This window comes from Crocuta crocuta, unplaced genomic scaffold (assembly GCF_008692635.1).
Source record: "Crocuta crocuta isolate KB4526 unplaced genomic scaffold, BGI_CrCroc_1.0 scaffold130, whole genome shotgun sequence".
Lineage (NCBI taxonomy): Eukaryota > Metazoa > Chordata > Mammalia > Carnivora > Hyaenidae > Crocuta > Crocuta crocuta.
Genome location: NW_027527920.1, coordinates 10,309,470 through 10,334,310, shown reverse-complemented (window position 1 = coordinate 10,334,310; position 24,841 = coordinate 10,309,470). Strand labels below are relative to the sequence as shown.

The window sequence follows — 24,841 nt, the reverse complement described above, 5'->3', positions numbered from 1 at the left end:
CAACCTCCCCGCCCAGCAGTGTGTGTGTGTGTGTGTGTGTGTAATACAAACTTTCTGAGACACAGGAAAGTTCTCTGTGTTTTAGGGAAATCTAGTGATCTAGTGAAAGCCCCAGGAGGGTCTTTCTGATTTTGGCCAGCTTCTCTGGACTGTTTGAAAGTCATAGTTTGCCCTTTGGGGACTTTGGCAGTCAGTGATGACTAAGTTAGGGCCCCTGCTCAGAGGAGTTTTTAATTCTACTTTGGAGGAAGACAATGCTAATAAAAGACTTCTTTTCCTTTTCTTTCTTCTATTTTTTTAAAAAAGCAGTTTACATTTTAGGTGCTTTCACATTCTTAATGCCATTAAAATGATAAACTCTGAGCCCAAAGGAAATTTAGAGACCAACTGGGAGGAGCAGGGGAGTGGCAAATACCTGGCCTAATACCAGCCACTTCCTAAGCTCCTGCCCAAAATAGACATTGCTAATCGATCACTCACTCATTCATTATTGAACACTTACTTATTGAACATCCTCCACGTTCCACATGTTATGTTAGGAATATAGCAGGAAACCAGACAGACTTGTTTGCTATGCTTATGGACCTCCAAGGGGGAGGCAGACATTAAACAAATAATTATAGGCATGATGAGTGTTTCAAAAAGACAGAGTATGGGGGCAGACAAGGGCATCACATAACCTGGAAGTATCCTGGGGGTGGAGAGGGGTCAGGAAAGGTCTTTCCGAGGAAGAAATGTTTAAGCTGAGGTCTAGAGGGTGAGGAAACTGAGTCTGTTGGAGGGTGGGAAAAAAAAAGAAGCATTACATGCTGGTATGAAGATGACATGGGTCAGCGCCTACTCCATGGCTAAATGAGAGGGTATGGATACTAAATGGGGGGGTAGTTGTTTAGAGAGAGACAGAGGTTGGTCTAGCCAGGCCTTGGAAGAAAAACCGGAGAGGGCTGGAAGGTCAGATTGAGCAAAGGTCCGATTTATTGTTTATCCACCCCCTTCCTAGGCAATTATGCTCTCACAGGCTATTTGGGAAAAAAAAACTATAAATTATGGGATATCTATTAAGTAGTGGCAATTCTTATGAATTCTTACATCTTCCTTGTGAGATAAGTATTATTTTTCCAGTTTTACAGATTTAGAAAAAAACGTTTGGGAGGACTAGAGAGACAGTTGTTTGCTCAAGCTGGCCATCAAGTAGGCAGTAGAGCTAGGATTTGAGCAGCTACACTTTCCACACTCCTCACTGCCATAAAATCCCCAGACCGGGCTTGCTCTAAAAGCAATCAAATAAAACTTGGAAAGCAACAGAAGGGCTTTAATTCGAAAGTGTTACGGGAGGAAAGGGTCGGCAGAGATGCCCCAGGTGACTAAACATCATGCGGCAGAAGGGTGCCAGGAAGAAACCGAGTCCTGGTAGAAGGTGTGTAGTGGGGCAGGGAGCGGAGCAAGGGACGGGTAGGAATGGGAAGGCGTGAGAAGTGACTGGGAGGGCGTCCTGGGCTCCTTCAGGGCTTCGCTGCTGCGGGGAGTTGCCCAGCTCTAACCACTACCCGGCCCTGCCCGGTTAATCATTTCCNCCCCCCCCCCGCCCCTGCCCGCCTCCTGGCCCTGCTGCTCCTTCGCCGGGTTTTACGAGATGCTCCAACTTTGAGGCAATATTTGTAATAGCCCCGGACGTCCTCAAGGCCATTCCCCAGAGAGATCGCAGACTAGCTCGGGTGTAAGGACTGCTCATGCTGATCGTTGAGGATTGCCCTGTCCTCCTTTCTACAGAGAGGTCTGAGAGCGAGGGATCCAGTCCTCGCATGGATTAACCAATTCCCCAAAGCCAAACAGGGTACTGTAACAACAGCTGGTAGAGGGGGTGCGAGGTTTAAATGAGATGTTGTGCGTAAAGTGGCTGGCTAGCAGGTGTCCAACAAAAAGTAGTAGGACCTAACAAATGTTAGATCCCTTCCCTTTTCATCACGTAGTAATTGAGACCTCGCACTCAGCAAACCCAGGTTATGTCTATCTCACTTAAACCTCCACTGGGGGGTTAGGGATGAAAAGTCCAGCCACTTGCTCCAGGTAACGCAGATGGTGAGTCACAGTGACAAGATCTGAAGCCAGGTTCGTGGGCGCCCCTGCGGCCCCAGCCATACAGCACCCAGGTGGCTGGGTAAAGGCTACGTGTTCAGAACCTAGAACCAGGTCAGGATCGAACCTGTCGCAGGGAGCATAACACTAAATAGGGACTGCTCTGGGATCTATGCAGCCCGCTGTGCCACCGGGAGCCAGCACCTAAACCTCTCTGCGCTTGTGTCTTCGTGTGCAAAATGGGAGCTAGAGTGCCTGTGTGCCCAGGTGGTTTTTGTTTTCTTCACACTTTCCTGAGTGGCCAGCTGTTCTACCACAGAGTAGTCAGACCACCACACACACAACACGCAGGATCAGTCTTCTCTGTGAGCACTCGCTCCTCCGTGGTAAACGCAGAGGACCTGCCGGGTGTGCGNCCCGGTCTCCGAGCCTCGCTCTTCCTCGCCACCCTCCTCGTGGCCATGGAGTGTCCGCACCTCAGCTCAAGCGTCTGCATCACTCCAGACTCAGCCAAGTTCCCCAACGGCTCCCCGTCGTCCTGGTGTTGCAGCGGTGAGTGCGGCCCCGGGGCGGCCCTGCCGCGCACCCGAGGCCCCGGTCTCGCCGGGCCTGCCGTCTAGGGACCGCGGGCGGCCGGCGCGCGGACCCAGGGTGGGGTGAGGGCGNTCCCTCCTCGACCGCACGAGAAAAGCGCCGCTCGCCGGGCGCAGCTTTGTCTGGGCTGCGGGGCGCTCCGGGGCCCTTCGCCGCTTCCCCCGCCCCGCTTCCTTTCGCTTCCCTTCGCTTCCCGGCAGGCTCGGGCAACTCGATCCACGCCAGGTGGGAGCCCTCAGCCCCGAGAGGCGCTCGGGACTCGGGTGGCCGAGGTTGGAGTCTTTCGTCAGCCGGGAAGGGTGAAGTTTGAAGACAGGCTGCGGGCTAAACCGCTCCGGAGGCTGAGCCGGCAGCTGGTTTGGAGCGGCGGCTCGAGTTGCCTTTCACATCTTTTGGGTTGTCTGAAATTGCGTTAGGACTCCCGAATTCGTGTGCTGCAGAACCGTTATTAGGTTTATGTACTGCCTTTGCGTTACTTAAGCATCTTAACTCCTTCTGCTGGGCTCTTTGGAAGCCCCAGTGCCCTCTTATTGTCTGCTCGAGCGACTTAGGATCGCACCAGCCACACTGCTTTGATTACTTCCTGGTAGGGCCCTAGTGCCGCCGCTAGTCTTTGTTTATTAGCTTTGAGATGATCAATGGTAGCTTGAGCTGTAGTGTAAAATTTGAATTGTGTATTTCAAAAACCGTAAGTTCACTTGAAGAAATCTAGGAAAACAGCGATGGTACAGCTCAAGTGTTTGACATTTACCATTGTGGTTGGAGCTGGGAAGATAGTTGAGAGTATGTCTTAGCACTTTTGACAGGTTACTTCTTAAATGGTGATTATGTCCTTGGAGAAAAACATAGGCAGCGGCACAAAGAAAAAGGTACTGTAGGGTGAGGAATAGAAATAACTGCGGTTTCTTGGAGCTCTCAGGGGTTTGATGTTTTGCTTGCCTTTGCAAAGTCAGATGATCTTTTTCTGCACCAGGCCTTTAAAGATTAACTGGTTAAATTGGTTTTACAGTGCAGTATTGCAGGGTTTTTTTTTCTATGAAGGTGCAGAAACTTGTACAAATTAGCTCTCACCTTTAAATTTCTCTTCCACAGTGAGTGTGGAGTATGGAAAAATAAGTAAGGTGTATCAAATCGCCTTACAGATTGGTTGGGGTACATTAGCTGTAACTGTAGCTATAGCTGTGGTGCTGTTACGGTAACTTTTCATTTTTTTCCTAAGAGATTTGAAAAACAAATGACCAAAGTAAACACTACGCAAAGCTTATCTCTTGAAGATTGGTGGTCTTGCTCTTCTGTAGTAAACTTTAGGGATACAAAGTGGACAGCACACTTCTGGTTTTTTCTAGGTAAAATCACATCACATTTAAAGATGGCCTTGCTGGGCCCGTGCATCTAAAAAAGAGGGGCACCTGGTGGCTCAGTTGTTTAAGTGTCTGACTCTTGGTTTTGGCTCAGGTCATGAATGGTTCATGGGATCATGCCCTGTGTTGGGCTCTGTGCTGACAGCACGGAGCATGCTTGGGATTCTGTCTCTCTCTGTCTCTCTGTCTCTCTCTCTGCTGCTCCTCCCCACCGCCCATGCTCATGGGTGCGCGTGTTCTCTCTCTCTCTCAAAATAAATAAGCTTTAAAAAAATTGAAAAAGGGAAAGAGTTTATGCAAGTGGCAGATACCCTGTTGTGAGTCAGTCTTGCCTTTGTCAGGGAGTCCACTTGACTGGAAATAAGTGCAGACCATTGAGTATCTCTTGAGGAACTTAAGTTAAAATGGAGCATAACTAACAGACTTGTGCTGATAACAAGAACAGAGTAGTATGTCTAGCCTTAAGGATGGGGTGATTTCTCTCCTAGGAGGAGGATGGCTGTCTTTGCATCTTGCAACAAAGCTTGTCTCTGACATTGCTTCACAAGGGTGGTTCTAGTCACATGCTTGGATTTTTAGAATGAATAAAGCTAGTTTCACAACTTTTTGTTTTTTTCCTTCTGTCCATATTTTGTGAATTGAACCCATTTCGTGTGGACCTCCCATTTTAACCTGTTGGCATCCATTTGTTGATATAATCTGTTGTATTGAGCTTGATCTTGTTCTTGCCTGCCTGCTTCACTGATTACATGATTAGTTAAATCTGTGAGTCCTTAACTAATTCATCATCTTGGAGTGTTATGTATTCTTGTATTTATTCTCTAACTCTTGAGTTTATTTTCTTTCTTTTTTTTCTTTTTGGTAGGGAACCAAAAGGGTAGCCAGTGTGTTGAATAATGCTGTGACTGGGTATTGAGTCTGATTACATTCTTATTAAGGAGGAAAAAAAAAATTCCCTGTTTTGGCATTGGTACAATAAAAGTAATGCCCTTGCCTTGTTTTCTTTGGGAGCTCGCAATTACACCACAGTGAAACAGCCTTAAGGCAGCCAAGCAAATTGCAAAAGGCCAACGTCCTAGGCTCTGTTAGCTAGCAGTACATCCTTGGACAAGTAATTCTTTTTCTTCTGCCCATCACTTTGATTATGTCATCTGTAAAAAAAGAAGAAAAAAGGGTAATACTTCACATCTACTTCACAGGTTGCTGCTAGGATGAAAAAGGTAATTTTTTGTAAAAGTGTTGGGAGATTCCTGTACACTAGTCAAGTAATGGGTGGTATTAGAGCCGGAACATCTTTATAAATAGGACTCTCTCTGCATACTTAAATATCTAAAGCCCCTTAAATAGGGCCTAGGACAGACTGGCTTTATGCTGAATTATGCTTTGCAAGGAGATACATTTCTCAACAAGATTAGGAGGTGTAAGAAGTAATTATATTTCAGCATTAACTTGAGCTTCTTACTTATGGAAGGCACTCTATGTTAGGTTATATAATTGTGTACTACAGTGGTTCTCAAACTTTTTCGTCTCAGGACCCCTACATACTTAAAAATTATTGAGACCTCAGCTTTTGTATGCCTTGTTATCTAGTGATACTCTCTGCACTAGCTATTGAAACAAAATTTAAATATATTTTAGTAAGTCATTCACACATAATGGTAATAAATCCATTACCTGTTAATAGAAATAATGGTTTACATAAAATAACTATACTTTTCAAAACAAAGGATTAATAAGGAGAGTGGCGTTATTTTACATTTCTGCATCTCTTATTGTCCAGCTTAAATAGGGGACAGCTGCATTTTTGTGTCTGCTTCTGCATTCAGCCTCTTGAGATACCACACATCATGTAGCCTCTGGAAAACTCCACAGCATGCTTGTGAGAGAATGAGGGTAAACAATAAAAGTAACATCTTCATATTACTTATGAAAATGATTTGACTTCACTGTACCCTTTTTTAAAAAATTTTTTAATGTTTTATTTATTTCTAGGAGAGAGAGAGACAGCATGAGCAGGAGAGGGTCAGAGAGAGAGGGAGTCACAGACTGAAACGGGCTCCAGGCTCTGAGCTGGCAGTCAGCACAGAGCCCGACGCGGGGCTCGAACCCACGAACCGCGAGATCATGACCTAAGCGAAAGTCGGACGCTTAACCGACTAAGCCACCCAGGCGCCCTGACTTCACTGTACCCTTGACAGGGTTTTGGAAAATCTCAGGGGTCCAGGAACACACTTTGAGAATGCACTAGTATACAATTATAGTAACCGTAAAGGACAATTGCTCTAATGAAAAGCTTTAGAATACTAGAGAAATCCTTAAGGCTAGCCACATTTATGCCTTTATGGAATTTTTCAAATATATTTGCTGGCAACACATCCAGTTCTATTGGGGTCCAGTTGTCCTGTCCTCTCAAAAAAGAGTTACAGTCTAATCTTGTTGGTGAGAGACAGGAAGCTAACAGGTTAGAAGATAAATCCATGTTGTGGTTTAAGGTAAATGTTGAAAATAGCAATTTCCTAATAAGGTAAAGGCTGACTTATGTCTAATCTTTGCTAAAGGCATTCTCATTTCAAGTGAAAAAGTTTTAAATAAAAACTAGGACATTCTCTCAAGATCTTTGTTATGTGCACATACCAGATGTTATTTTCAGAAGCTGGAGGCTTGGGCATTTCTTATTTTTGTGGGTAAAAGGACTGAACCAGTGGTAAAATACAAGGGAAAAAAACACAAATTGTTTAAAAAGATGCCCTAAACACAACTGTTTTAATAACTAAAGAAAGCCAAAGAATAAGCATTTGGACCTCAGGCGTTTGAATTCAATAAAATAGCCAGTTACAGTGGAGATATTTTAATAGCATAGGCATGAGAATTTTTTCTGATTAATTCTTCAAAGAGCTGAGAATGCCTCTTTAAGTTTCCAGTACACAGTTACCCTCAACATTATTCTACCCAGGAAGAGTAAGTGTAGATGAAATAAATGCTCTACAACTGGAGGTGGATGTTAGAGATAGCCCTCCTTCTTTGAAGATCCCTTTAGTAAGAATAGGTGCTGATTATTGAGTCCTGGCCTGTGGTAATAAATTTGTAATTTATAGTGAAGCTTGTGATAAGGTGAGAAATTACCTTGATCTGGTGATGGGTTATTTTGTGTCATATTTCTCTCACAGCCTTCATCTCAAGAAACTCTTGGATGCCCACTAGACTAAATTTTCTAGATAGGATCAGTCATTTGTTCATCCTTGGGTCGATGTATTTATTGCTTTTTGGTGGCACTGTTTGAAGTACTTATTAGGTGCTTAGCATGTAATAAGACACTCAGTAAATTTTTGCTTAATGAATGAGGGAACTTGCTTCAATTTAGATCCTGGCTGGAATGGTCTTAAACTTTGTGTTGAAAATAAATGCGGAGTGAACTTTAAATGCAGAGTGAGCTTCCAGAATGCTTTCACCAGACCTTACTCCCAATATTTTAGTCTGTAAGGTAAACTTTGCCTGGATTAACAGCAAATGGCCTTCTGCAATGTTGTTGTCACAGTGAATTTGTACTCTTTTGATGTTCTGTGTTTATAGATGGGCAGGTGGACATTTTAGTGTCATTGCGGGTGGGGCAGTTAAAAATCAGTGGACAGGTGATGCTTTTCACATTAATTCTGGAAGCTAACATTTGAGTTTTTATATACTTCTTTGAAGAACTTAAACTTTGTTGGTAATATTTGTAAACTTAAGTCAAATCTAATTGTCTTTCTAGTTTTTCTAGCCAAGACCTCTCAAGATGATCTGTGATTCGTAGTAAGCTGCCCCCTCATCCCCAGAATCTTAAGCCAGCCTTAGCAACGTCTCTAAATAATTGATAGAAAGACCTGGAGTCTAGAGTGTGCTTTGTGTTTTTGTTTAAAGAGGCTGCAGTCTGGGCCTTGAGCCTAACATTTTGCTGTTGTGAAGTTTTGACACATTGATCAGAAGTTATTTTCTAAATAGTATTCTGAGTAGTACACAGAGATTATCCTTCATGTCCAAGGTACAAAAAGGATAGGGTTAAGGGGAGAATGTGAACTCTTTGTTTCAGTTTCCCGTTATTCATTTATTCTCAAAATAATTCCTTCTCATCATTATTTGATTTTACAGCATTAGCCTTAGGCTTTTATAACATCCTACTTTTTAAAACATTTTAATTTATGCAATTTCCTTCTTTACTGGAATTTAATAGATTCATCTTTGGATTGTTGAAACTAGATTTGGAAATAACTTAGGTTTTATAGTATTTGTAGCTCAGTAAGCAGAACAGTGAGTAATTTAGTTTGTAGCTCAGTGAGTAATTTAAATTTCTGTTTTAAAATTTAATTGAGTCCCTTTTCTATGAGGGAGTAATTTACATGCACATTTCTCCCTAACTTTATTTTTTCTTTCTTTTAGAGCTTCTCTCTCTTTCTTGAACTATTTTATATTTTTTCCTTCCTTTTTTAAATGCTTGTTTATTTTTGAGAGAGAGAGACACACACAGACAGAGTGTGAGTAGGGGAGAGGCAGAGAGAGAGAGACACACAGAATCCAAGCAGGCTCCAGGCTCCGAGCTGTAAGCACAGAGCCCCACGCTGTGGCTTGAACCCACAGACCGCGAGATCATGACCTGAACTGGTCTGATGTTTAACCGACTGAGCCACCCAGGCATCCCTATATTTTTCCTTCTTCGAAAAAAAATTCTTATCCTTCAATTAAGCTGCAGTTTCCCACCTACCTACTTATGGGTTTTGTGTTCAACCTAAGCATTGGAATAGAGTTGGGTAAGTAGTTTATCAGTACTTGAAGTGGAAAATATATATGGTTTAAAGTATTTTACTGTTTCATGTTTATTCATAGCTCCTTTAGACATGAGAACAATTGCATTCTGGGTGTTTTAACAGAGCTTTCCTGGACAGATGGCTTAAAAGGAAGTACTTAGATTCTCAGCAGGGACTAGTACTTTTTGGATGGTATATTTGTGATGAAGCTTACCTTGACTGACAGTTTAGAATGGTGAGAATAGCATTGATATCAGTAACAGCTTGTTCATCTTACCTAGAATTATTTTGTGCCAGGACCTCTCAATATGCTCTGTGATTCGTACTAAGTCTGAATTGAGAATGTAGGTAAGAGTAGGTGTCTTTTAGATTGAAAGGGAATTTACCTAAAACTTGTTTATTGTAGTTGTATCCTGGAATCTTTTGGGGTTTGAATGCTCTTTAGTTTAGAAACTTGTATATAGAGATTGTCTTTTAGCTGTTGTGAGTCTGCACATGTTAGTATCTATAGTAATTCCAGATGTTTTCTCATCTATTAGTTTTACTGAGTAGGAGAATGAAGAAAACATAAAGTAACTTCAAAGAAGATTGCTAGCGTTTAATCCTGACTAATTTAATTAACTGCCCATCCTTGTAGTTTTTCCTGTTTTATGGATTGTGAAACTGAGACAAAGATTAAGAGAGTTGCTTAAGATGCTTGGGGGTATTAGAGATAGCCCAAAGCTTATATTCAAATACCATTCAAACCATACTTTCAGCTTGCCTTTTAAAAAGCAGGGTCTTTATTTTGTAAACCAGCAACTTAGTGCTTAATAATTTAAAGGATTTAAAGTGTTTGGAAACATACTGGAAATAATTCCTTTGAAGATTTTTGACATGAAATGTGTTTTAAATTCGACATTTTGAAAATAATTTATTTAAAAATTCTGTATTTGATTAGCCTTTCCTCTCCCTGTTTATTGATTAAAGTGCAGGCAAGTTGGAACAAGATTGGTCGTATAGTTGGAAGAAACTGCTGTTTTTGAATGTGTTAACTTTGTTACAGTTCAGATCTAATTTTTTTGTTGGCTGAAATTCATACAACTTTAGTTCAGATAATGAATCAGCCTTCTCAACATAACAATGGATAAAATGCAGTTAGCTTTTGGTTATTTTTATTTTTATTTAAAAAAATTTTTTTAATGTTTTTATTTCTGAGAGAGAAAGAGAGACCGCGTGAACAGGGGAGGGTCAGAGAAAGAGGGAGACACAGAATCTGAAGCAGGCTCCAGGCTTTGAGCTAGCTGTCAGCACAGAGCCCAAAGCAGCGCTCGAACCCACAAACCGTGAGAACATGACCTGAGCTGAAGTCGGATGCTTAATCGACTGAGCCACCAGGCACCCCACTTTTGGTTATTTTTAAAAATGTGCTTCTGTTCTTCAGGCATCTAGGTGGCTCAGTGAGCATCTGACTTCAGCTCAGGTTATGATCTCATGGTTCTTTTTGTGAGTTCGAGCCCCACGTTGGGCTCATTGGCTTGCTATTGTCAGCGCAGAGCACACTTCGAATCCTTGTCCCCCTCTCTCTGCCCCTTCCCTGCTTGTGCTCTCTCAAAAATAAAAATAAAACATTAAGAACAAATAAATGTGCTTCTGTTCTTGAATTTGTCCCTTCTCATTTTAAAATTTTGTTGCTGGTAGAGGAAATTCTTCTTGGAGGTGATTTTCTTATGGGATAGGGGAGATAGGGAATTCTTAAGATATGGAATTTTGCTTTTACTTCTGGTAGCTCAGAGGTTATTTGAGTTTTTGCTTTTATTTTATTTATTTATTTATTTTAATAGTTTATTGAGTTTTTGCTTTTAGGCCAGTGAAGAATCTACAGTGTACTTTGTAGATTCCACTTAGTTATATTCTAAAACTTTCCAATTGTATTTTTTGTAAAGTTTAATTATAGTCTTTAGATTACAAAGCTTAAAACAGATTTCCCTTTCTTAAATATTGAAAAGTATGTATGTGTGTTATTTACAGATATATAAAATGCAGATGAACTTAGGCAATTTCAGATTTTGAAACTATTGAAATTAAACTGGGACATTGAAGTTTATAGTTGTCTTAGTGTTTGTGTTAGCTAAATGCTTCATGATTAATAAGTGCTAGGTGGGAATTGAAGAGTTTATTTTTACGATATGAACCAGCGTTTATCTTTGAAAAGATATAACCAACTGGATTTTACTTGAAGACTTTGTACTCTGCTTTAGGATTGAATAGCTCTATCAGTGGGCCGTTTTCCATCTTGAGTAGACATTCAGTCCTGATATTTTTTTAGTTATGTTTAAGACAGCTTGTAGACATCTGCTTGGCTGTTTATCCTTGACCTACCCTGAAGACTCTTAATTGTATAGACTGTTCCTATACTATTTCATCATCAGGAAGAGCAGGCTGGTGATTAACTGTCATATTCCTGCAGGTTTAATTTAACTGATTGTAAGATAGTACACTTATTTTGTAATAATAGATTATGTTTCATTCCTTTGTTTTGAACATTTGTTGCACAATATTGGGATGGTGATATTTTTGGTCAAAGTTTTTGAAGATTCAACTGAAATTTCAAGGAAACAGTTTTTGCTATAGAATGTTTCCCTGGAAAAATTAATAGATAGCATGCTAGAGAAATGCTTTAATATAATATATTTTTTAAAAAGAACTTCTTTTAAAACTTAGAGTTCCTGGGGAGGCTAGGTGGCTGAGTTGGTTAAGTGTCTGACTTTAGCTTAGGTCATGGTCTCACAGTTCATGGGTTCAAGCCCTGTATCAGGCTCTGTGCTGACAGCTCTGAGCCTGCTTTGGATTTGGTTTCCTTCTCTCTCCACCCCTACCGGGCCCACACTCTGTCTCTCTTTCTCTCTCAAAAATAACGTCAGTCAGTCAATCAGTTAGTCGATTGATCTTAGAGTTCCTGGGGCCAGTACTTAGGTTATTGATTGATGATTTTTAAAATTTTAATGTCACACAGTAAAATGTCCTTTGATTTAATTGCAATTAACTCTAGCTTCAACTTAAATTATTTTGAATGTTAGGGGTGACTGGGTAGCTTAAGTGGGTTGAACCTCCGACTTTGGCCCAGGTCATGATCTTGCAGTTCACGGGTTCGAGCCCTGCGACCAGCTCTGTGCTGACAGCTCAGGGCCTGGAGCCTACTTTGGATTCTGTGTCTCTCTCTGCCCCCTCCCTGCTTTCTCTCTCTCACTCTCTCCCCCAAATAATAAACATTAAAGTTTTTTTTAAAAAATAAGTTATTTTGAATGTTAATTGTGAGGTGCCTTAACATTGGAGAAGTTGCTCTGCACCAAATAAGGACTCAACCTTTACATTATGTGTGTGCAGTAGTTGCCAGACCTCAGCATTCATGACATGAGAGTTTAATTTGAGAGCTTTACTGTATCAGTTACATTTCAGTTAATTGTTTTGTGTGTAGTCTTTTTAGAGCCTCATTTAAAAACATATTTTTTAGGCTTTTGTGGGTTTTTTTCTTTGAACAACTAATAGATATTCTAGGGAAATGTGGGTCAGATTTTGAATTTGTGTCTACTGTTTTTTAGAAAATTACAACTCTTGGTTTTTATTAAATAATTAGGACAGCTGTTGGAGTTTGCAGGTGCCTATTTTCTGGAATATTTGGTATCTAACTCATTAAGCAGAGTACAAGTATGCGTCCATTTTGTAGTTTTTCTTTACATTTCCTAATAGTCACATTGAGTTTTGGAGAATGAAGGGTTTCCCAGCATACCAGTAAATATAAGTGTGGTGTCCCCCATCTCCACCCCTTTGTGCTTTACTGCTTTCCCTCATTATGTAACCACAGAAAACTAGGAAGCGAATTCTACAGTGCAGATACTAAACCTGTTCTCTGAGTAAAGCCTTTGATAATGAGATTCCTAAAGTTCTTAATTACTTAATTTATTTATAAATATAAATTATTTATTTATAAACATTTATTCATATATATATATGAGTCTTGTATTGCATATACTTCTCTTTTGAAATAATAGTTCTGTAGTGTTTACATTTATGACCTGATGGGTCACTACTGTTTAGCCAGTGGATTTGCTTACTCAGGTTGTTGGCAAAAGCATGCAAAAGCATTAGATCTTGCTATGTTAAATAAATGGAAATATTGGATGTCAGAATTATTCTTAAGTGATTCATAGCTTTTGTTTTCATTCTGCATTATCTGCTTCATAGGGAAAGTTATTTTTGAAATGATAGAAATATAAACTCTTGGTAATTTTTCTGTAGTTGTTTGTGTCTAGTCTGCAAAGGCAAAAGTGGCCCATTTTGACTCTAGATTTGGTAATCTACTTTGGCTTTAGTAGTTTTATTCCTCCTCTCCGCTACCCTTTCCCCTCATTTGGAGGTAGGGGCACAGTTCCAGCAGTTAGCTAAAGGCTGGTAGAGTAGATAAAGCTAATAGCTTCATTAGATTTTTTCACCGAAGTAGGTATGAAAAAGTCAGAGTTTGTGATAGAATGACTAATAACAAACTTATTTAATGCATTACTGTTCGGGGGCTTATGTAGTTTCACATACATTGTTTCCATATGTTGTTTTCATTTGATGTTGAAAACTGATTTCAGAAATTTCAAAGTAGAATAAAATGCTGGAGCCAGTGAGGGGACCAGCCTTATGGATCAGAATTTGCCTCTGTGTGGGAAGTCAGCAAGACCAGATGCCCTCCCTTTTCTAGCTCTGTAGGTAACTGGATCTGCTAACATATAGATGACATGTTTTAGCCAATTTTGAAATTATATTCTCTAATAAAGAGCACATACAATTAGCTCTGCAAATTCTACTTGTAGGGAATTCACTGTGTGCCTAGCACACCTCAGATGATAAATTGCTGTTGTAAATTTTATGCCATGTAAGAGATTTAAAAAAATTTTAATTCCAGTATAGGTAACATACAGTTTTATATTAGTTTCAAGTGTACAATATAGTGATTTCAACAATTCCATACCTCACTAAGTGCCATGTAATAGATTTTGGACCTACTTTTTCTTAAAGATGAAAAAAATGCTATGGGCAGTTACATGAATTGATAGGATTTTATCAATTTACCTTTTAAAGATTAATTCANGACAATAAACTATTTGTAAATAAATAAATAAATAAAAATAAATAAAAAAGATTAATTCATGTTTTCAAAAAGTAATACATGTACATAATTAAGTGATAGTAGCCAAAGGTTTAAAACACAACAGCAATCTCCCTCCCCTCTGCCCTCAATTTTACTGTCCGTAGACATCCACTTCAAGATCTGTTTAGTTTTCTCTCTCATGCAGGTAAATACCTGTATACTTCTAAGTAATACATTGTTATTTCTTAATTTATTACTTTTAGGCTTTATCTCTTGACATCTTGCTGTGGTAAATGGGGACATTAGTGTTTCTTCCACCCTTGCCCCTTTTTGCATTTCTCAGTATAGTTAGATTATAAGCTTTGGTTACTATGGAGATTACTTTTTCTTTCTTGCCCAGAATTGTATTTTTCCTTGAGTTAATAAATGCCTTTTTAAAAAATTTTACCTTCTACAAAATTTCTCCCAAATTTGCTTATAAATTTGTCAAATATCTATGAATATTGTTTTTCACCACTTAAGCAGATAATCTCTTAGTATTTTTTTTTTCCTCTGAAGATCTCCTTTCCAGAACCCTCTTGCTTCTCTTTCAACAGATTGTTCTCTAGGCCTACTGTGCACTTTTTATCCTATTATTCCCTTGCTGTTCTCTTATATTAGATCTCCCATTTCCTGGATCCCATTTATTTTTCTTTCTTGGTTTATTAGACTGTTTTTCTGGATTACATCATACAGCTCCTTTCTCATAGGAGGCAGATTTTTGACCCCAAGCAAGTGTGACACTTTTATTCCACCTTCATACTTGTTTGCTTGACTGACCAGAATATTAGTTAGAAAAGATGTTTCTCTTAGAAATCGGAAAGTGTTGTCCCTTTGTTTTTAGGCTTCCAGGGTTGCTGTTGAGAAACGTGATGCCTTTCTGATTATTAAGCCTTCACATACTGTATATCCTTTTATTCTTTTTCCTGGATGCTTTTAGGATATTCTTTTTATCCTTAGTGTTCTGAAATCTCAAAGTGGTATGTGTTAGTATGGGTAATTTTTCTTTTATTGTGATGGGCATTGAAAGGGCCTTTCAGTCTATGTTTGATAGCATACATATCTTCCCATACTCACATCTTTCAATTTGTTCTTTTTTCTTTCTGGAACTCCTATTAATTGAATGTTGGGTGTCCTAGGTAGAACCTGCAATTTTCTTATCTTTTTTTTCTTTGCCCTTTGGCTCTAGTTTCCGAAATATTTCCTTGATTTTTTCCATCCCTTTTATTGAATTTTGATAATCATATTTTTAATTTTCAAGAGCTTTTTCTCATTTTTCTGACCATTGCTTCTTCATACATCCTATTGCTTTTTTGCAGTATCTTCTATTACTCCAAAGTTTTAGAATTTGTTTGTTTTAAAGTTTTTCTGTGCTTCTATGCTACAGCATTATTTCTGTTTCCTGTGGATTCCTCTCTTTCTTTCTTTCTTTTTTTTTAAAAGTAATTTCTATGTCCAACCAACATGGGGCTTGAACTCGTGACCCTGAGGTCCAGAGTCACATACTCTACTGCCTGAGCCAGCCAGGTATCCCTTCCTCTTTTTCTTTAAATGATTCAGACTAGGATTTTTTCTAAGGATTTGTTTAATCCTTGTCTGTCTTCATACAGGAGTGAGGCACTGAAAAACTTTGTGAGTGGATGGGGTTTGTTTACAGTTGGCTTCACTATGAGGTAGGGGGAACTTTTTTCATTGGAGGTGACACTGAAGATGTCTACATGAGAACTTTTTTTTAGCTCTGTTCAGTTTTTCAGTCTTCTCAGGCTGTACACCTGGCCATTAATGTTCTGACATCAGAGTGTAGGAAGTTGCGTGATTCAGTTGTTCATTACAGCCTTTATTTAGATCCATTGTTTTCAATCCTGTCCTTATCCTGCTGTCTGCTGTTCCTAGTGCCCCTGAGCCCAGGGCCACCTCCCATCAGCAGTCTTCTCTGCTGGCAGTTAGGTTGCGACTTTCTTTGCACTACTAAGATTCTTAAAGCTTCTCTAACTTCTTCCTGACTTCTGAAAACATGTCGAAATCTTTTGTGTGCTTTGTCTCCCATGTTTTCTTTATCCTTGTGCGTTATTATCAATTTAATTCCTTTGTTATTTTAGTGGGATGTTAGGAGGGACAGGAGATTAGAGAAAAGTTGGTTGATCATGTTTAATTTGGTGTCTATTTTTAAATGAAGTATTTTAAATCCGTTTTTAGGGCAAGGTGCTTTGTTCTATCAAAAATGGATCTTACTAGTTATCATTCAGATAGTTAAGTCACTGAGACTGAACTTTTGCATTACTCTATTTGAGTAAAAGCTCAAACTCAGATTTACCTTCTCTGATGGACAGAGCAAGACCTTGTTTCCATTAGAGTCAGCAGAAAAAATAGGTAAACCAGGGAGTTTGTTTGACTCTGCTTAGGAAACCAAATCACAAGCCATACTTTGAATACGTAAAAGAAACGTAGTTATAAGGTCCTTTGGACTACTACAATTAATATGTTGTAATATTTTTCCTGGATTAATTCATCATCCATCAATATAGTGGCGTTAATGCTAGGTTCATAAAACTCTTTGGCTCTGCGCATTGGTAATTTAGCCTTTCTCCTCGTGTTTTGGTATTTAAAAAAACTGTCCTTCTTAAAACTAATTTTTTATAAGTTTATTTATTTTGAGAGAGAGAGGGAGAATGAGTGCAGGAGCGGCAGGGTGGGGGGCACAGAGGATCTGAAGCCAGCAGGCTCTTTGCTGAGAGTAGAGAGCCCAATGTGGGGCTCGAACCCATAAACCATGAGATCATGACCTGAACCAAAGTCAGATGCTTAACTGATGAGCCACCCAGGTGCCCCAAAAAGTGTTCTTAATTGGAAGTAAAGAATAAAATTTTTTAATAAAAAAACTTTTATTTTGATATAATTCCACACTTAAAGAAACATTGCTAAGAATAGTACAAAGAACTCCCATGTACTCTTCCACCCCCCCCAAGTTTTTGTATAAATTCCAGTTAGTTAACATGCAGTGTAATATTAGTTTCAGGTGTAGAATTTAGTGATTAGACACTTTCAAATAACACCTAGTGCTCATAACAACAAGTGCCCTCCTTAATCCCCATCACTTATTTAACCCATTCCCTCCCCTTTTTGGTAACCATCAGTTTGTTCTCTATGGTTAAGAGTCTTTGCCTAGACTCACCAGTTGTTACCATTTTGCCCCATTTGTTTTTATCATTTATGTATGTACCCTCTGTATATTTCCCCCCTGAGTAATTTGTGGATAAAATGCTTCTTTTGTCCATAAATACTTTAGTTTGTGTTTTTCTAAGAACAAGCAGTTTCTTTTCAGTAAGTGTAGGATATTGGTGAAAACAGGACATTTAATACTGGTAGAGTATTAATGGTAGGCACATTCCATATTCAGATTTCTCCAGTTGCCCCAGTAATGTCCTTTATATATGTCCTTTACAGCAGTTTCCCTTTGCATTACACCTACCTAACTCCCTCAGATCTAATCCAGGATCATACATTTCATTTTGTTGTCATAACTCTTTAGTCATCCTAAATCTGGAACGGTTTCTTGGCTTTCTTTCAGATCATGGTATTCTTAAAGAATATAGGCCAATTATTTTGTAAAATATACTTCAGTTTGAATTTTTCTGATGTTTTCTCATGATTAGATTCAGGTCATGCATTTTTTTTTTTTTCCCATAGGAATACTACAAAGTGAATGTTTCTTCTCAGGACATCCTATCAAGAGATTTATAATATTGGTTTGTCTCATTTTTGGTAATGTTAACTTCCAGTATTAAGGTAATATTTTCCAGGTGATTCCACTGTAAGGTTACCATTTTTCCCTTTGCTATTAGTATCTTTTGGGAGGTACTTTGAGATTTTGTGTATATATCTTGTTCTTCACCACGCTTTCACCCAATAATTTAGCATCCATTGATGATTCTTGAGTGAATCACTTATTACTAGGATGGTTGCAAGATGTTGAAATTTTTTAAGATGTTGAATTTTTTAACTTGTATTTCTTCTAAAAGTATTAGTATTCTGTAAAGAGGAGCTTTCCTTTCTCTCATTTGTTTATTCATTTGTTGTATTCGTATTGGACTCATAGTTTTTTTTATTTTATACTGTGATATTGTTATTATTTTGAGGCTCATATTAGCATAGATTTGGCTAGTGGGAGCAACTTAAGCTGTAGTTTTGACACGTTCCTATTGTTCTTTGAGCTCTTTCTCTCTGACATTCATCTTGTACTCAGCCTTCCCCAGCCTTGGAGTCAGCCATTTTCCCAAGTATCCCTTATTCTGTGTAGTGGGGAGTAATGTTTATAACCTAAGACCTCTCGGTGGATAAGAGCTAAGAAATACACATGTCTATATCTATTTGTGTGTGTTTGTGTGAGTTCATATTAATTCTTGTAATTCTAATTCAACAACACACGTCTGATCTTGCCCAGTATTTCCCTTCAACAGCCTTTTCATATTTGTAATGCTCTTCTCTGACATTGAAAATCTGGATCCCATATTCCTCAGTATATATACTTATTTGCTCTGTGTGCCATAATCAGAGAAAGTAGTTCCAGAACTGCGAACCCATGCCATTGTGAAGAAAACCCCTTCTAACTAGTGTTCAGTATTTGTTTATAGTTCTTTTTTCTGTATACTGACAATATATAAAGTATTATGTTCAAAAGCCATTTAGGCTACTCTCCCTCTGTCTTTTAATATACTCATTTGACTTCTATTTGGGTTCATTTGTGTCTGATTCCCATTTTGAATTTTTTTCACCTCCTCTTTGCTGATTTTATTTTACTTTTTCAGTGTATAGAACATTAGCCTGGTTCCAAAGCTATACTCAGGTGGGGAGGGGCAGTGGGATGGGTCCTGGGTGGCTCAGGTTGGTTTAGCGGTTGACTCTTGGTTTTGGCTCAGGTCATGATCAGGTTCATGGGTTCAAGCCCCATGTAGGGCTCTGCACTCAGAGCAGGGAGCCTGCTTGGGCTTCTCTGTTGCCCCCTCTCTTTGCCCCTCCTCTGCTTTGTCTCTCTCTCTCCGCCCCCCTCTCTCTCAAAATAAATAAATAAAAATTAAAAAAAAAAACAACACTATACTGAGCAGTGTTACTACCTGATCCTTTTACTCATTCCCATCCACTCCTCTGGATAATTACTCTGATTTACCTTTCCTGTGTTTCTTTTTGTAAAAAAAAAAAAAAAATGAGTATTTTCTTATCTGTCTCTTAAAAAAGTAGCAAATTAAGTATACACTTTTGGACTTTGCTTCCTTTATTTAACAGTATATCCTATATATCACTTTATGTTTGTAAAAATTTTCCGTATTGTTTTTAGAATTTTTTAAAATATTTGTTTATTTTTGAGAGAGACAGAGACAGAGCATGAGAGAGAGAGAGAGAGAGAGAGAGAGAGAGAGAAGAGAGAATCTGAAGCAGGTTCTAGTCTCTGAGCTGTCAACACAGAGCCCAGCGCAGGGCTTGAACTCATGAGCCGTGAGATCATGACCTGAGCTGAATTCGGATGCTCAGTAGACTGAGCCACCCAGGTGCCCCTCTGTATTATTTTTTTTAACAGCTTCATAGTACTCCATCTGTGGATGTGTCACAGTGAATTCAACAGTTCCTGTGTTTTGGCTCCTATATTTAGGTGGTTTCCAATGTTCTACAATTACAAATAATGTTGCAATTAATAACCTTGTATGAATATGTTTTTGTATCAAGAGTATCTTCAGGGAAGATTGAAAGTTTAAATTTTTTAGTTGTATGAGCAGTAATGTGTAAGTCATTTTAAAATAATACCTTAACCTATTTGCTGGCCTGCTCATGTCCTCCCTTCTGCTGTGGCCTTACAACTGTATTTAAGGCCGTTGAAAAGAAATACTTGGTTGTAATTATTTTTCTGTTTGAGAAACCTTGAAATCAGAGAGCTCTAAGTGGCTTTGGAAACATTTTTAGTCAGTACATAATAGCTAATCATATATGTTCTGGGCCCAGTTTCATTTTAAGCAGTTGACTGCTCCTTGTGCATACTAATCAGTGCTGTTTTACCACCTGAGTACTCAGACTGAACTGCTTCTGGGACTTCTCTCTTACTTTTAACTCTTGTTATGTTCCTTCAAGTTGTACTGCTGACTGGTTACTTCCTGGGGTCAGAGAATTGCATTGGACTGACAGAGATGGATATTTGAGCATCTGTTTTCTCTGATGGTTTCAGAGTATTAGTCAGTATTATAAACTGCAGATCTTCAGAGAAATGGCTTCTTGGATTCCCAGGTAATGGTGCTGGCCCTCTCAGGTGGTTGAGGACTTCCAGACTCTTATTCTAATACGTGGGCATTGCAGCAGAAGGAAGACCTCTTCCTACATAAGTAGATAACCATGTAAAACATTGGCTAGTACAGTTTCTCATCTGAACGACCATGAATGAATTATATATTGGTTGAGGTAATGATTCCCTTAGCCTAACAGTGGCTGTACCTTCCCAACAGATCACTTTTGGTCCTGAGAAGTCTTTTGAATTTATGTGCGTGCGCCATACAGATGTTATCATTTTCTGTGCATGTTCTGACATGGAAAGGTTGGAGAAGTAGGCTAGAGCACAATCTCAAAGTTAGCTCTGAAGAGCCAGGGACATTGCTGCCTTTTTTTTTTTTTTTTTAATGTTTATTTTTTGGGGGGGGAGGATGGGAAAGAGAGAGGAGGAGAGAGAACTTGAGCTGGGGAGAGTCAGAGAGAGGGGGACAGAGGATGTGAAGCAGGCTCTGTGCTGACAGCAGAGAGCCTCATGAGGGGCTCAGACTCATGAACTGTGAGATCGTGAGCTGAGCTGAAACCAAGAGTTGGACGCTTAACAGACTGAGCCACCCAAGTGCCCCAAGGACATTGCTTCTTAAAGAGAATCTGGTAATAAGGGGATAAAGAGGAATTGAATTTCAGCCTACTGGTTCATAAAGATAGGCTGAACACCATATATTTAATCTGGTGTGATTTGAAATTATTCCTGTTTTCTTCTTTGCTAAAACAAGAATTGGAAATTTAAAAAAATATATTTTTGTTTCCCCAAAGAAAATGAAAACACTAATTCAGAAAAAGATAATTATGCCCCTGTGTTTATTGCAGTGTTATTTACAATAGCCAAGATAAGGAAGCAACACAAGTGTGAATGGATAAAAAAGATGTTTTATACACACACACAAACACATGCGCGCGCATACACACACACTGGAATATTACTCAACCATAAAAAAATGACGAGATCTTGGCATTTGCAACAACATGAGGGACCTGGAAGGTATGATGCCAAGTGAAGTAAGTCAGACACAAAGACAAGTACTGTATGATTTCACTTATATGTGGAATCTAAAGAGCAAAAAGTAGAAACAGACCCCATAAACAGAGAACAGATTGGTAGTTGCCAGAGGGGAGGGGTGGAGAGACCGAGAAAGTGGGTGAAAGGGAGTGGGAGGTACAGGTTTCCAGTTACAAGTATTTAAGTCATAGGGATGAAAGGTAAAGCATAGGGCATGTACAGTGGTATTGTTACAGTGTTGTCTGATGACAGATGATAGCTACACTTGTGGTAATACAGTATAGAGTTGTCAAATCACTGTTATATACCTTAAACTAATATAATGTGTGTGAACTATACTTCATTAAAAATTAATAAGTTAAAAAAATTTTTTAAATCACTTGGCTTAGTGCATTGTATTGGATATTGGAATACCCAAAGTATATTTTGCTTGTTTAGATTGGTGAATCATGATATAATCTCTTCTGAATACCTTTGAGTTCAGTGTATTTCAGTGCGGTTTTGATGCTTAAGTTGTTTCTGTACTTAAATATTTTATCTGTATCATCTTATTAAGTTGTGTAAACTTCTTTGCACATCTCTCAAAATGTGCATCTAAAATGCATTTGCTTTCTAAATACAGTATATTTATTTTACATTAGATACATAAAATTTAATGATTCTAACATTAAGGTGGTTATCATATTTCAGTCAATTTTGAAATAAGCTTGTTAATTGAATTTATCTCTTTCATTTGATGTTTTGAATATTATAATTTAACTTTAGGTCAGATATAGGAGGGGTTTCTGAGGGATTTTTGCTGACTTTAATGTGACATATGTATTTGGATTTTTTTATGAAAAGGAATCGTCAGCTGCAGTTCCTTTTAGTGAGTATAAACTAAGGGGAAAAATTCCAAGAATTGGTCCACATATATGTGGACATATGTTAACTGTATTATATATAGTAGCAGCCTCCAAAATTAACCCTTGACAGCCATTTTATTCTTTTTAATATATTTTTGAGGGAAAGAAACTGACAGTCACTGGTGCTTTCTCTTTGGTAAGCCCTTTGGTGTGTACTTTGTATCTTTTGTCTTAAGAAATCTTTAGCATAGCCATGTGAAGTAGAAGTGGTATTTGTCCTTTATTCTAGATGAAAAAGCTATCTCTGGAACCAGCCCCTTAAGGTCACAGAATAAAAGAGTGGTAAAGCTGGAAGGTAAATGTAAAACTGTTGGTTCTGAAGCCCATGCCTGCTTCATTATGTCACATGACCTCTTAACATGTTTGAGTCTATAGAGTAACAGTTACATTCCTATGAGGGTAACCTAATCATTTGGTGCATCTTTGTATTAAAGAAGGAAGATTCCTTTTGGCAGGGTTGTGAGTCAAGGGCAGGTGATCAAGGCCTTTGCTTAGTTCAACCCAAATGATGTAGAACAGAGTTCTGGTCGTTGTGCCCCTCCTTTTCCTCCTCCTCCTCCTAGGCTGGCCATGCAGCAATTTTCTGAGAACTGTAAGAGAAAAGTGTGAGTACTTCCTCAGAAATCTTGGCATTCTAGTTAGGATGTGGGCTCTTGATCCCAGCTACAAAGGTCTGAGATCTTACATTGCTGAGTAAGATAGGGATCAAGTCAGGCTGGCTGAGGAATATGTCAGAACTCTTAGAGCAAAGATAGAATTGGAAACAGATAGAGTAGGATGTTCTCAAGTCATAACTATTCAGTTTTTCAAACTGAACCTTCATTAAAATCTGAGGTTTCCCGGAATGCTTATTACAGAACATATTCCTGGGGGTGCCTGGCTGGTTTGGTCAGTTCAGCCTACCAGTGTTGGCTTCAGCTCAGGTCATGATCTCATGGTTCGTGAGTTTGAGCCCCGCTTTGGTCCCAGCGCAGAGCCTGTTTGGGATCCTCTTTTTCCCTCTGTCTGCCCTCCCCTGTTCGCTCTGTCTCTTTCTCAAAATAAATAAACTTAAAAAAAAAAAAAACATAATCCAGAGAGACACGAAATGAAGGATAGGGTTTGTAGCTTTGTTTTTTATTTTTATTTTTCATATACATACATACATACATACATATATATAAATGTTAATTTACTTATTGTTGAGAGAGAGTATGAGAGCAGAGGAGGGGCAGAGAGAGAGAGGGGGACAGAGAATCCCAACAAGCAGGCTCTGTGCCTGACTGAACTCATGAACCGTGAGATCATAACCTGAGCCAAAATCAAGAGTTGGATGCGTGGGGCGCCTGGGTGGCTCAATTGGTTAAGCCNTATATAAATGTTAATTTACTTATTTTTGAGAGAGAGTATGAGAGCAGAGGAGGGGCAGAGAGAGAGAGGGGGACAGAGAATCCCAACAAGCAGGCTCTGTGCCTGACTGAACTCATGAACCGTGAGATCATAACCTGAGCCAAAATCAAGAGTTGGATGCGTGGGGCGCCTGGGTGGCTGAGTTGGTTAAGATCAGATTCTTAATTTTAGCTTGAGTCATGAGAGTAAGCCCTGTGTTGGGCTCTATGNGGGTTCTGGGCTGGCAGCTAGAAACTGGAGCCTGCTTCAGATTCTGTCGCCTTCTGTCTCTGCCCCTCCCCTGCCTGTGCTCACGCTCTCTCGCTCTCTTTCTCTCTCTCTCTCAAAAATAAGTAAACATTAAAAAAAAAAAGTTGGATACTTAACCATCTAAGCCACCCAGGTGCCCCGAGCTTTGTAGTTTTAAAGGAGAGAAAAGGAATTCTTGCAAGTGCCAATGACACTTTCTTAAGGATCTTTTTTCAGAATTTGGGATTGCTATGGGAATAGTGTTTTTTAAGTTAAAAAAATAGAGATTTTTAAGTTTGTTTTTTATAATATAGGGCAACATTAGAAGTGATTTTTGTGTTTAAAAACAAAAAAAAGAGGTTGTGGGACACCTGGGTAGCCCAGTTGGTTAAGCATCCGACATTGGCTTAGGTCATGATCTCACGGTTCGCGGGTTTGAGCCCCGCGTCAGGCTCTGCGCTGACAGCTAGTTCAGAGCCTGGACCCTGCTTCAGATTCTGTGTCTCTCTCTTTCTCTGACCCTCCCCTGCTTGCTTGGTCACGCTTGCGCGCTCTCTCTCTCTTAGAAATAAAACATTAAAAAAAAAAAAGAGGTTGTCTTATGGTAGTGACAGCACATCTGGATCTGAGTTATTAAAATATTGAGGGGATATAGAAAGTACCAGTCTCAAAGATGATGGCAGCTTAGTTGATAATAGACCACCATGTTTTTACTCTCTTACTACCTCTTTTGCAGAGGGCGTAGTCTAGCCCATGTATAATTTTGATTCTTATGGGTAGAACCTTTTGAAGTGTCCCATCCTCACTTCTGTTAAACAACATCATTCATTTCAGTGAGTTTGGTAGGCGTGAGTGATGGATGCTATATCACTGATAGCCCTCTTTCTAGCTCTGGTTTTCTGGTTATCTACTGCTGCATAACAAAGCTACATTTTAATAGCTTAAAGCATTTTATTTTGTTTATGATTTTGTGGATCAGGAATTCAGGAGGAACTCGGCTTGTGTTGCATCTTCTGGAGTACCTAGGGCTGGAGCCGTCTTCTTCCAAG

General features: G+C 39.2%; 1 protein-coding gene across 2 annotated transcripts in view; it reads left to right on the top strand.

The window, feature by feature from the left end:
• Window positions 1-2,498: 2,498 nt before the first annotated feature.
• The window catches only part of USP3 (ubiquitin specific peptidase 3), a 106,044-nt gene continuing 83,701 nt past the window's right edge, over window positions 2,499-24,841 (top strand). For both annotated transcript variants that reach the window (XM_077747546.1, XM_077747541.1), the window contains exon 1: window positions 2,499-2,628. In XM_077747546.1, coding sequence (XP_077603672.1) covers window positions 2,538-2,628 — 91 coding nt within the window. In that variant the 5' untranslated portion in view covers window positions 2,499-2,537. The remainder of the gene's footprint in view (window positions 2,629-24,841) is intronic.